This window comes from Phragmites australis, chromosome 17 (assembly GCF_958298935.1).
Source record: "Phragmites australis chromosome 17, lpPhrAust1.1, whole genome shotgun sequence".
NCBI classification, from domain to species: Eukaryota; Viridiplantae; Streptophyta; class Magnoliopsida; order Poales; family Poaceae; genus Phragmites; species Phragmites australis.
The window spans coordinates 26,456,422-26,469,441 of NC_084937.1; the positions used below are offsets into that span (position 1 = coordinate 26,456,422).

The 13,020-nt window shown below is 45.3% G+C and overlaps 2 protein-coding genes and 1 non-coding gene across 5 annotated transcripts; 2 read left to right on the forward strand and 1 right to left on the reverse strand.

Moving 5' to 3' along the window:
* Positions 1–2,003: 2,003 nt before the first annotated feature.
* Positions 2,004–2,084, reverse strand: TRNAL-AAG (transfer RNA leucine (anticodon AAG)). Its single transcript has one exon. It is a non-coding gene; the product is annotated as a tRNA-Leu (tRNA).
* Positions 2,085–3,372: 1,288 nt separating this feature from the next.
* LOC133897031 (uncharacterized) lies at positions 3,373–5,253 on the forward strand. The gene is made up of 2 exons (XM_062337622.1): positions 3,373–3,638; positions 4,223–5,253. Exons 1-2 carry the CDS (start codon positions 3,373–3,375, stop codon positions 4,932–4,934), a joined length of 978 nt encoding a protein of 325 aa, XP_062193606.1. The 3' UTR covers positions 4,935–5,253.
* A 3,196-nt stretch (positions 5,254–8,449) lies between these two features.
* Positions 8,450–12,930, forward strand: LOC133897575 (E3 ubiquitin-protein ligase RFI2-like). 3 transcript variants are annotated; one of them, XM_062338348.1, is made up of 6 exons: positions 8,450–9,335; positions 10,350–10,513; positions 11,304–11,347; positions 11,490–11,531; positions 11,723–11,890; positions 12,229–12,930. In XM_062338348.1, the coding sequence occupies exons 1-6, from the start codon at positions 9,200–9,202 to the stop codon at positions 12,545–12,547; spliced, it is 873 nt and encodes a 290-aa protein (XP_062194332.1). In that variant the 5' UTR covers positions 8,450–9,199; the 3' UTR covers positions 12,548–12,930. The 3 variants fall into 3 exon arrangements, with proteins under 3 accessions (XP_062194332.1, XP_062194331.1, XP_062194333.1); XM_062338347.1 differs by having other exon boundaries at positions 11,506–11,531; positions 11,617–11,890; XM_062338349.1 differs by having other exon boundaries at positions 11,506–11,531; positions 11,713–11,890.
* Positions 12,931–13,020: the final 90 nt, after the last annotated feature.

Sequence of the window (13,020 nt, forward strand, 5' to 3'; positions counted from 1 at the left end):
TTAATCATGGGTTAGTGGCCAGTGACGGCTGTTCCCACCATTAACCGAAGAGATCTCTTAACCAAAACGCACAGAGGCGCCTGCTGGGGACGCTTAATTTTTTTGGCCGCTTCCGTCCGATTCATGCGTGCCCAATGGGGCGTTCCAGCACGTACGCCAATCGTGCGTTCCCATGGCTTGCAGTGCCGTTGGCTTTCTCTGTGCGCTCGCGCTTTGCTGCTCGATCGTCAACACGGAAAGCCAATGGCACGATCTCTCCTTTCCATGGCGCGCCGGAGCCCGGAGGTTACGGCGCCGTTGCTTCTTGCCCCTGCGTTCGCGTTGTTGTGGAATGCGAGTTGTCTAGAACCGCACGCGCTCCCCGTGCGTGCACCGTGGCAGCTGACAACAACAGCTGTGGCTTTTAATTTCAGTTGTTGCCGGTGACGGAAAAAAATTCAGTGCAGTGATGCTACCTGTCTGTGAACTCCAAAGTGGTGAATCTCATTTAAACGAAAAACTATCATGCATATTCATTATTTAACATATATAATTAGTATTAATTAGATCTCGTCTACCGTTTTGAGATATGTGTTGGAGACATGTGGTGACTATTTAGACGGTGTGTTAGGAGGAGACTTCTGTAGCACGACTTCAAAGTGGTGAATCTTATTTAAACGAAAAACTATCATATATGACATATATAATTAGTATTGATTGAATCTCGTCTACCGTTTTAAGATCTGCAGGCATGTGGTGACTATTTAGATGGTGTGTTAGGAGGACACTTCTGTAGCACGTAACGTGTAAACGGCTAAACACAAATAGAGTATAACCACCACTGGTGCACGACTCCATTATTGGCAAGAAAGCAGGGTTAAAATAGAGGAGGCGGCCGTCGCAAAATCGATGGAGCGTGAAGCACGCGTCTCGCGTGAAATGCATGCATCAACTCATACTAGCACGTTTAGAGTTTGTGTTTTCACGGCTGTAAAGATGCAGAAGATATTTTGTTGTCCCGGGGGTGCACTGTGTGCACGAACGTTCTTAAATGTGGTATAGCAATTCTTAAAAAAAAAATGTCAATGTGGTAGCATGCAGGCGTATAGCTTTCGGGTAACACAAGTCATCCACCACTTTTTGGGCTCGTCGAACTTTTGTACCTCGCGTTCGAGGACGACCCTCCACCGAGAAATCGACCGGTTGCCACTGTGGAGTTGCCATGGCGAGGATCGTGCGGGAGTGGACACTTGTCGCGCGAAGAGATCGGCTGTTTCCGGCAAGAGCCGGCGACCGAGTATGCGCAGCGCGCCGCTTGACTAAACCCCAAAGCGAGGCCGCCACTCTGCCCATGCATGCGTACGTTAGTACGTGCGTGCGCCAGAACGAGGATTCCCTGATATCACGTGTTGTTTTTGACATGTGAGATCAGATTTATATGTCAGTGATAAAGTTATTGTGATATCGAAGTTAGAGGATTTGGATACTGTGCCGAGGCCAACAGATGTTGGTGGAACAGACGAGAAAAAAGTTTGCGCACGTTGGGGCGTGACGGCGCGGAGAGCGTGGTGTGATGGCCTGATGGGCAGGCGGACCGAGAACGGTTTACTGGCACGGGACATTGGGGGGCAGGGGCAGCGCCGGCATGCAGCGTGGATGGCGCGGGTAAGTCCGGCTGCGCGCGCCGGCGTGGAGCAATGAGCGGCGCCCTGGTGGGGCGGGGCGTGGAGCAACGAGCGGGGTGGGTGAAGCGCACGGCATGCCGCCCTGGGCTGAGCGGGCCGTGGGAACGCCGCCGGTGGGCAAGCTAACGGACCAGTAGCGGCGCAGCTGGGCCCTGGAGGAGTCACCGAGTCAGTGAGGAGCGGCCGAGCCACCGCTCACCACGCGTTCGTCAATGCGTAGGGCGTAGCAGCAGGTCGCGTGAGGCGGCGCAGGCGAAGGCAGGAGACGCTAACCGCGGCAGGCAGCGTAACAGCATATGGGCTTGATAAATTCTGTGATTTCAAAAAATAAGAAAAATTTGTTGAGAGTGGGATTTGAACCCACGCCCTTTCGGACCAGAACCTTAATCTGGCGCCTTAGACCAACTCGGCCATCTCAACGTTATGGATACTGCACGTGTAGATTACTTATCTCCTTGTCATCTCAAGTTCCTAGCGTGAAGAAAACAAACTGGAATGTGCTTGATTGGCTTTGGTCCTGTTAGATTGGCGCATGTAAATACAATGCATCGTCTCGTATCCAAAATATCTATACGATGTCAAGCTACCAGTGTGTCTATCCATAGGGTCCTTTTTATTATTTTTTACTCAAACAATAGCATTCTAAATATACCACATACTAGTATACTACAAAGTACAGGCACACACTCGCCGTGTAAACACAAGTTATGCCCCAGGTACGATGCTAACCAGATCTTGGTCCTTGGAAGAGAGTGCCACGAGAGCAACCACGACGGATCTCATCGTAGGCCTCATCCTGGCCTCCTCGTGCGTGCATGACTTTGCAAGGCATGCAATCTGGTGCAGAGGCCAGCAAAAATTTAAATGCGTCATGCTAAACATAGCGAACAGGTGAAAAAAAAAAGCTAATCGTGGATCTGGTTTGCCTGCAAGGCTGCAATGCTAACCTTGAGAACCGAGTCAATCGGATAGTCCCCTCCAAGATTTGGATCGATCAGTCAGGCATGTTCAGAGTCTCCTGAAGAGCTTCGTTGGGGTCTGGTATGTTCAGAGTCTCCTGAAACCGCAAAAATCAGCAATTGGATTGGAGACAACACACACACCGGCATGCGCACACAGATTGTCCTGCTTTACATCGTGTGTATTTCTCCTTTCCTTTACATGCACATACAAACATTTAGCATAACTCTGGTTTTACTTTTTCAGCATTTCGTTGCATTTACTGGCAAGCTCTATGTTAGTAGGAATCCACAGTGCAAGTGTTACAAAATCGTAAATACAGTGACATCAACCGTCCCAGCTTCGCAAGGTGAGTGCGAAGTGGCTGGGTCGAACCCGTTCGGTCGGGTTGGATATGCAGCACGCGCTTGAGCCAGGGGCAGGAGGGTCATTTCGCGTCGAGCGCCACATCACAATGGCCAGGTGGCGCTGAAAAGAGAGCAAAATATCACACGAGTAAAAAATTCTCAGTGGACTGACAAATACATAAGGACACAGAAGTGGACGTTTTTGAACAGCGGCCAACGAAGAGTGGCAAAAAGGTGAATTTCTCACTCATGTGATCTTTTACACTTTTATTTTCTTTCAACATTAAGCTATGAAATCATAAGATGTAATAATAAATAAGAACTGTATGTATCATAGATACAAAAGCCAGAACTTTTTCCATTGTAAAAAAAGGTGATTTTCCCGTTCCCAGCTGCTCGCCATGGAAAGACGGAAGCTCCCATGCATCTCGCACGCGTTTCGATTAGCTTTTCGTGTTGACGAGCAGCAAAGGGCGCACACGGAGCAGCAACCACAAACCACAGTAGTATACTGCAGGAAAGCAACACAAAGCTCAGGAAGCGGCCAAGAAAAGCCTGCCTCTAATTTGGGCATGAATCATGGAAGCGGCAAAGAAAAGCGGCCCCGGGCTCGCCGCCTTTGGAGTCTGGAGTGTCTGTTGGTTAATGGTGGGAATGGCCATCACCGGTTACTAGCGCATAATCAACTAAGGATTTGGAACTTGGGAAGCGATTAAAATTAAATTTTGTTGAAATTTCGTTAATTTCAAAAATTTTACGAATTTTAGGAATTTCGGAGAGGAACGGAATATCTAATTCCGAAATTTTCTTTTACTGACATGTGAAACCCACGTATCAGATGATAAAAAATAACTAAAACTTAGACGAAATTTTGTGAATTTCGGCCTTTTCACCGGTGAAAAAAAAATTATAAAACGAAATAGATGGGATCCGGGGGAGCTAATCTTCACCCGCAGGTGTCCTTTATTGCGTGCCTGACTGGAAATTTCTTCAGAGAAATTAGCTAACTGGAATACTTTCTCCATTTCCTTTCCCAGTTTTTCTTGCCATGCATGGGCCTTTTAGTTTGCTTCCACTCTCAACATTCTCTTCTTAATTCTAGTGCCTGCTCCACATGCCAATTGTTTTCTTCAAATGTTTCTTTCATGCTTTGAGGTGTCAAAAGCATGATTTTGACATGAGCAAAGCTGCACAGTTCAGTGTCCAGTCCTCACCTAGCTCCTGGCTATAAATACCCTCATGGAGCTTCAGGACGTGGCCCAGGCCTCTGAAATTAACCTGCTGTCTAGCTCATCTCTGCAGTTCACTGACATCTACCAACTCATGCCAATCTTTGAGGCACTGCAACTCCTTGTTAGTGATTGTCGTCCTTGGCAAGCACCAGCTTCACCAACCCTCCACCATCTCTAAGATGAGGGTTTGCAAGGCCCCCGAGCTGCTGAAGAAGGCGGTGACGGCGTTCAAGAGCAAGACTGACGCTATGAGGACAAAGCTCCCGATCCTGGCCTCGCTCCGCCGAAGGATGGCGATGGTCGGCGCGATGTCTCGCAGGATCCACGCGCTCATGTCGTCGGACCGGGAGAAGCAGGACAGGTTGGAGTACGGAGACAAGGCTCTCGTGCTGCGCAAGGCGATGGCGGCGAGCCAGGAGCCAGCTGCTGCTGATCATGAACGTGATGGCATGATCGATCTCTCCGAGGTGGCTATATTCGACGAAGATGACCATGGCTACCCTGACTGGACCCACTCACTCTTTGACGATGACAATTGTTACAACGACGACGACGAGGATGGTCGTGACGATCGTGATGATCTTGACTCGCTCGTCGAGCCATCAGTCATCGAGATCATCAGAAGCAACCGTGAGGTTGAAGGTTTGGAGTTCAACATGGACGATGAGATCGACCAGGCTTGTGATATGTTCATAAAGAGGTTTCGCAAGCGGATGAACCGGAGCTTTTAGTGATCCTGTTTTGTTTTCTTGCTTGATGCCAGGATGAAGATAATGTACTTCTGACAAATTGAGTGACAATATATAGAAGGTGGGTCAGATACCGAGATGTAGTAAGCTGGGGTAAGAAGACATGAACTTGTTTTGATGAGCACCACCTTTTGTGGTGTCACAAAGTGTTTTCTCTAATGACAATATAAAATATATTCTTCTTCCAATGAAATTTAGGAATGCTTTGCTAGCACCCTTGTTCTAGTGTATCCAGGCCATATGTTTTCTTTCTGATGTACTAGCTGAAAGCGACGGATAAACTGGATTAGTTGAGCATCTGACGTTTGGTTCCAGGTTTACTACCTGACTTGACTTTCTTTCTAAAGTACTACCTGGAATCATGAAGAGGCTTGTTGAATTTATTTCTAATGTACTACCTGGAATTAGTTGCTGCGATCGTTTCGTGATTATAGCTATCTTCTTCATGCAAGGACTAAGGTTGAATTTCGTGCTCATAACCTGATGTATCGACCCATTCTGCTTCTTTGTTTTCAGTCAGTATTGCCCTACGATTTTACCATGTCATGAATAAGAGACGTGCTCTTTTTAGAAGAAAAGAATGTGTTTTCTGCAGAGATGGGTTTTCTGCGGTTCTTTGGTGTTCCATGTTTGTCAATTGTTCGCGTAGGCTCTTTGTGCATGAGTCTCATACTCTCGTGTACGAAAAACATTCAGGCTTCAGAGTAGATCAGCTAAGGCAAAAAATAAAAATAAACACTCGTATGGGGATAATTTTAATTTCAGCCATTCAACAAAACATGCACGTCCTTTTGCTCTGCTGAAGTGCTCAAATACATGTTTTTTTACTGATTTTTTAAAAGCTAAATTGACTACCTCACTGGCTTTAAACTTCTTCAGTGACCCATGATGCTACTGCAGAGTTGCTGCAGAGTGCAGATCAGGCCCAAGTAGGAAGTGCTCCACACACTACTTATAGTGATAGGTAAGTTGCTCCAATCATTCAATTATTAAGTGCAAAAGGCTTATAAAGTCTGATAATGAAGCAGTGCAGCATTACACCGACTATTAGTACTAAATGACAACCGAAAGCTACTCAACTAAGAGTGGAGTAATTCAGGGGACCATAATGCAACATCCCTCAAGTGCCCGTTCAAATCACAAACAAACCAAACATTTATCATCTGTCAAAAAAATGTTCTCAGTGCTTCAATTATGGCTGTAACAACAAAATCTCACAAGAACCGGTGAATATTTTTCTACTTGCCAGATCTTATTTCTAGAGTTGTAGGGACAAACTACTTGCCAGATTCCACAACGCATCGCTACACAACGGCCCTAAATACCCTATATTTCTCGAGAAATTTAAGTTGCCAGTGTCAAAGAAACTCTCTGGTTGCCAGCACCCAGCAGCATTTTCCTCTCTGCTTACCAGGCACACAAAGAAAAGAACAGTGTCCCATCAGAAACTGCCACGAGAGGAATCAAAGAGTGATGATAAAGCAAGCAGCTTAGGAGCAGAGCACCGACGCCAGATCACCGACGAGAAGCTGCGAATATGAGTTTCGTCCGGCCGCCCTGGGACGCGTACGTGCCCCGGCCGCGCGGCATGCAGGGCTGCAGCTGCAGGGCGCGCGCGGCGAGCGGCGCCTTGTGCGTGGCTGCAGCTTATCGCACGTTCGTGCCTCGCAGCACCACCGCAACGTATACAAGCACCTATAAATAAATATGGTTTATAGGTGGTATACACGCACTTTGTTCGCTCGCACCTCTCAAAAGGACTAAGATTTTTTTTTAAAAAAATCAACTCCAAAATCAGCAGATCACATTACATTCCCACAGTGAACAAACAAAAGGCAACTCTACGAGTATCATAACCGAATACAACTCAAAAAACACATATAACTGTGGTTTACCCTTATACTTGTAATTTAAGCCATAACAATAAAGATTTGTCTCCCGTAATTTTACCTCCGTATTGGAGGGTTTTTTTTTCCACTTAAATAAGTATCTCCATGTCAAATTCTCTAACAAGTGGTATCAAAATTTGTTTCGTCATCGTTGCCACCAAAATTTGCACCACTACGGTTTTCGTGTCATCCGCCCTACATGATTCTTTGTCATCGTACTGCCCCCAGAATTTTTGGCCATCCAACGCCCCTTCAGGATTCTTCGCCACCCCGCCTCTCCCAGGATTCTTCGTTGTCACCCCCTCCCCATAATTCTTCGTCGCTGATGGACATGTCAAAAGATAAATGGGAGAAATTGGATAAAAAATACTCACTATTTAGGATTTTAGAGACAATTTCTTTATGGGCTTTTTTTTTTGGATTTTAGGTTAAGGAGATGTTTGTTTAAAAATGACTCAAACTCTAGGAGTATCATAGTCAAATACGACTCTAAAAGAAGTCTATAAATATGAGTCACCATTATACTTGTAACCTTAAGTCATAATAATAAATATTTATCTCCTGTATTTTTTACCCCCGTATTAGAGGGTTTTTCACATAAATCTGGCCATCGTGTCAAATTCCCTAACAAATTTTTGTTGGATAATGACTCAAACTCTAGAATTATCCTAAATTCCAAAAAGCACCTATAAATATGAGCCACATTTGCACTTGTAATCTTGAGCCATAATAATAAAGATTTGTCTTCTATGGTTTTTCTAACTCTGCATTGGAGGGGTTTTCATGTAAATCCGTACCTCCCGTGTTCAATTTTGCTAACAAGTGATAACAGAGCCGCCGCCCGACCGTTAGTTGCGCTGTCACCTGAGATTCACGATTTGTCGTCTCGTCTATCGGGATTTGCATGTTCGATCCGTATGACATATATTCGTGCCATCACCCAGGGGTTCATCACGCAGCTTCATGACTTCGTCCGCGCTGATAAGTTTACGCTTGATTCATCGGGATTCGTTACACCCGTCACATCTGCATCGCATGCCCCAAATTTTATGCCGCTCAGGACCGTTGCTGCCGATATGATACCCGAGATTCCTCCGAGCGACTCGTGTGCTTACACGTAGTTATTCTTCGTCATCGTGCTGTCCCCAAGATTTAGGGCATGTTTGGTTGAGTTGAGATTTTTGGCTTTTGGTTTTTCTGGCTTCTGGATTCTAGCTATTGGTTTTGCAATAATTTTTTAGCTTCTCAGCACACCAAAAATTAGAAAAACTTATCTTAGCTAGCTTCTCAATTTTTAGTTTATTTCATTAAAAATAAATTTTTAGCTTTTCAAAAACTACCGCGTAACTGAACTACTGTATTTGGTTATCCGAACCAAACAGGTTCTTATTATCGTTGAACGCCCCTCCGGGATTCTTCGTTTTCGAGCGCCCTCCGAGATTCTTCGCCGTCGCGCGCCCTCGGGATTCATCGCCATCGAGCGCCCTCCTGATTCTTCACCGTCCCGCTGTCCCTGATATTTTTCGCCGTCGAGCGTCCCTCCAGGATTTTTCACCGTCGAGTGCCCCGTCCGTGCTCCCGTCTCCAATTTTCCTAACAGCACACACTGTTTTAAACATCCCAAAAGTAATGCCACTGGTAACTGAAACTACGTACACATAATCTGCTTCCATTCATGGATCCACTCCAGATTGATCAGCAGTACTACAGAGAAAAAGAAACCGTAGCTCAACAAGGTATAGTAGGCTGAACGTCTCAGTCGTCTGGTTCGCAGTCGTAGCCAGCAAGATCCTCAAGGCGAGTAGCTCCTGCAAGCTCCTGATCTGGAGTAAATCGCGTGCGAAACATTTGATATCCACCCAAGCTGAGAGTACCGGACCTCGAAGGTGTTGCAGCAGAGGAGCTGAACGATTTTGAAAGGAGAGGAAGAAGCACAGCAAAGAGTGAAGTGGCTCAAGGAATCTATGGCTTCACCGATCCTCACTTCTTTCTCGTTCTTGAGGATGTAGACGCAGATGTCGTAGGACGTAGGGATCCTCGACATAGTAGATGCAGTTGGTGTCAACGGATGCGAACTTATCGGCATCGACAGGCAGGCACCTGCATGCAGTCGCCGGCGAAGAGGGCACGGCTGCCAATGTTCTTCACCGGTTCAAGCGCATTGCTCCCGGCGTCGATCTTGAAAACCTCCATGCCGTTCCTCCCGGCTGCTGACACGCGGGGCCGGGCCCGCATGCAGCGAGCGTGCCGTTACGGCAGAGGATCCGCGCCCGTCGCAAAAAGGGACCTTGTTCTGATCTCCTCCTCTCCCTGCCCTCCCGACCCCACAACCACCGCGCGCGCGCGGGGAGCCCGGCGATGAGTCGCCGGGCTATGGACCTGAACACGGCACCGCCGCCGCCGGAGGCGTGCTCGATCTGCCTGGACCCCGTGGTGACCCGCGCCGGGGCGAGGTCCGTCGTGACGCTGCAGTGCGGCCACGAGTTCCATCTAGGTTAGTCAGGCACCCCAACTCTATCTCTCGCTCCTCTCTTTGCCGCTATTGATTCGGTCCTTGCAGCGTAGGCGGGTCTGAAATGCGAGCAGAATTGCGCCCTTTTTTAGGTCGGATTAGCCCGGGCTTCTGCTGGGGAGTTGAGTTCGTTTGGAGAACCTGTGTGTGGTGGATCGCCGGTGGATTCGGGGGACTGTGGCTAGCTTCTGAGTGTTATCTCGATGCCCCTAGTTCAGATTAGTTTCGGTTGGATTGCTCATCAGTCTTCGACAAAATTCTTCTTTTCCCCTGAATGGTCGACAAATTTCTTTTCAGTACCCAAGTCAAAGGTTTGATGGTTACTCTCTGAATGTATCTTGGCTATTTTCATTTGGGTGGTTTTGCGTTCTTTAATGTGATTGGTCAGGTATGCGCTTGGTTGGCACATACTTAGACTCTAGAAACATCCATAAATAACTGTGTTGAAAATGTCTATCAGCGCCAAGCCTCTCACGGTGCTAACGGTCAGTCGAACACGGGAACACGGTTTTACTAAGCAGGCTCGGGTTCGAGACTCGGTATCCTCTTAATGAAATCCAGGGGACGTCCTCCCCCTCGGTGCTCTTTTTTTTTTTTGAAAATGTCTATCAGCTGTACTGAACATATTTTTGCTTAAAGGAACAGGTATCTATAAATCTTAAAAAAAAACTTTTTTAAGTTGCGGGAATAATGCTTCATGCATAGCAAGTAAAGCTTCAAGTCCTAGAGAGAGCTACTTTGCTGATTCAATGTTTACTGTTATACGACATTGTTAATTATTTAATTTGCATGGAGGTGTTTAAAGGAAAGGTGAAAGCTGCAGAATGAGTCTATGATAGCAAGTCTCTTCAAAGCTCTGCGCTATGCAAATTTACTAGGGCATACATTTTGCTTGTGCACAGGGACAGACTTCCCGCACACAGACAAACTTTAGTTGCATCTGTGTATTCTTAGATTTCTAATCTAAATATATACATTCATTTGTCTGTTGACTAGACTGCATTGGATCGGCATTTAATGCAAAAGGAGCAATGCAATGCCCGAATTGTCGGAAGATTGAGAAAGGCCACTGGCTCTATGCAAATGGACGCCAGCCATCTAGTGATTCTGATTTGGGTAGCTGGGTGACTAGTGAAATATATGACATTATCTCTGACCTTGTAAGTGTTGCCTGATATTTAATTCATGTCTACATCACAGCCATATTATATCTGTTCAATTTACTTTTTTCCTCAGATTGGTCCATTAATATGACGAAGAATAAAATAAATGAAAATACACAAGGGCACACCTTTGTTTTTTATGGAGGAGTGGAGCTTCGAACCTACAACCTCAACCAGAAGGCTATGTAGAGTAACAAAGTGTCTTAGTCTATCATTCACATAATCAGAAGTGAAAAGTACATTTTCCCTGCAAAACTGGTCCCTTGTGATATAGTCTTACAGAATCCTTTCAAGGAGTAGTTGGCTTCACGAAATATAAGAGTAACTTTGCATATCTGCCCCTGCAAAACTTGACTTCTACGCTGCAGCATTGCCATGACCTAAATGGGTATGCGTAGGTCTACTATAGGAATTTAGACTGCTGCTATTCAAAGTTTCAGAACAAAGTTCACAATTATTGTGTAAAACAATTTACTTGGGCCCTTTTGTAGAGCAGGGTTAAAATTGAAAACTGATATGGGTGTTTCTATGGAAATGGGTTCTTGTTTGGAGGTGTAAATATGCTTATTAAGAAAGGGCAAATATGTTTTTTCCTCATGTTCTTATGAAACTCATACCCACTATTTGAGATGTCATATGTATCCCAATTTTATGTATTGGAAAAAAACTTGCATTTAGTACATGGACACATTTTCACAATTTTGGATTTGTTAAAACCAGGATCTGGCCTCATTTCAGCTGTTTCCTGATTCTAAGGTTCTAACATATTTTTCCTCAATGGATGTAGCTTCGGCGATCTCCCTTTGATGGGTCTACACTGCTGGCATTTCAGTATGTATTCCTTCTGTACCTTTATACACATAGTTTTCAGAAAAAAATCTTTCCTTAATATTGCATTCAAGCATCTCATTTAAGCACATATACAACTTTAAAAAGTTCTATGTTTGAATTTGTCAAATGCTGAATTTAGTAGCTATTCTTTGCTGCAGGGACCACGAGCCAGAGCCAACTTCTTGTAAGTGTGTTGACCTACCCCTTGACTGATCAAATCCTATCTTCTTTATTGTAACATTTTGTTCTCTTTTATGAAAACCACACAGTTGAAGATCGTTCAAATTCTGAACACATGCCATTTTATCTGCTGCGTCCAACTGGCATGGAAAGTCATGCAACTGCTGATTTGAACAATGTTCAAGTTTTTGATAGAACTGAGCCAAGAAACTATGAGATAGAGCACCAGTATTTAGATAATCTTCCAATGTTGGGCATTCCCAATCATCCCACAGCCCCATTTGGCATAGGGGTACCAAGATATGATGGCAGAAATCAGCAAAGTTCGAGACAATATATGCACTCTCATCCCTTACTCGACTGGTAAGTCATTACTTGTATTCAAAATTTTAGTTCTGTAGTGTGTGTTTTTATATGTTTACTATGTTGAAGGCAGAACTTGTCACCAGCTCACTGTATCTATACATTTCCTGGAGTTCTTATGATTCATGATATTTTTTGCACCATGGTCTTAACCAGTCTTGATCAACATTGCCAAGCATTGTATAGCTTAATTTTTCTTCTAGTTGGTTATCAGTCCCAGCTCTCACTAGCTGCCCATAATCCTAGTTTTTTATGGTGACTTGTGCTGAAATTTATTGTTTACTTCCTTCTGTGTCGAATCAATTGTCGCTAGTTGTTAAAGTTTATGACCGATGCAGGCCCACGCCTCAAAGTGGAAGCAGTTTTATTGCACCAATAGGGTCATCGCCACCTGTTACACCTGAAGCTAGAAGCCATGGTCATGGTATGAGGAGTCATGTTTTTCAGCAGACAGTCCCGTCCAACACACCAATCAGTCCATACTTTCCTACAGCCAGGAGGGTTCGGCCGAGTGCTTTGTCAATCGCATCTTTCATTGCAGCGTCATACGAAGCTGAGGCTAGACGACCCCATGACATCTCTCTTACTGGAGCTGCCAACACACAAAACAGTAACCTTCCAAATGATAACGAAGCCTTCGATCGGGAGGCCATCTAGAGACCAGGAGCGTGGGGTATTCCTACTAGTTTCCTTCGCAGATCAGCCACAGAGCTGCCCTCAGTGTTCCGTTCAGAGAATGGTTATCGGCCTCCTGGCCCTGATAGGAGACCTCCTTTACTTTGGAAACTATTCTTTCTCCATTGCGGATATCCCATGCGAAGAGTTGAGATTTGAGAAACAACTATGGCTTCAGCATCATGCCATCATCATGTTATATCTATGTTGCCGGTAGTTAGGGTTATTATAGTTTTCAGGCACCCTTGTTGCCAGTTGAAAATTATCTGGAATTCCTGTACTGGTTTATAGTCATGACTGTACCTGCTGCTGCCGATGTTGCCATTGAACCAGAATGCTGACTCCTTGAATCAGTGGTGCTGTTTGTTGATGCAAAATCATGTATGGCTGGAATGTGATCCTACTGCTACTCGTCTTATGTAAACATCAGAGTTGCGCTGCTGTGCTCATAGTTC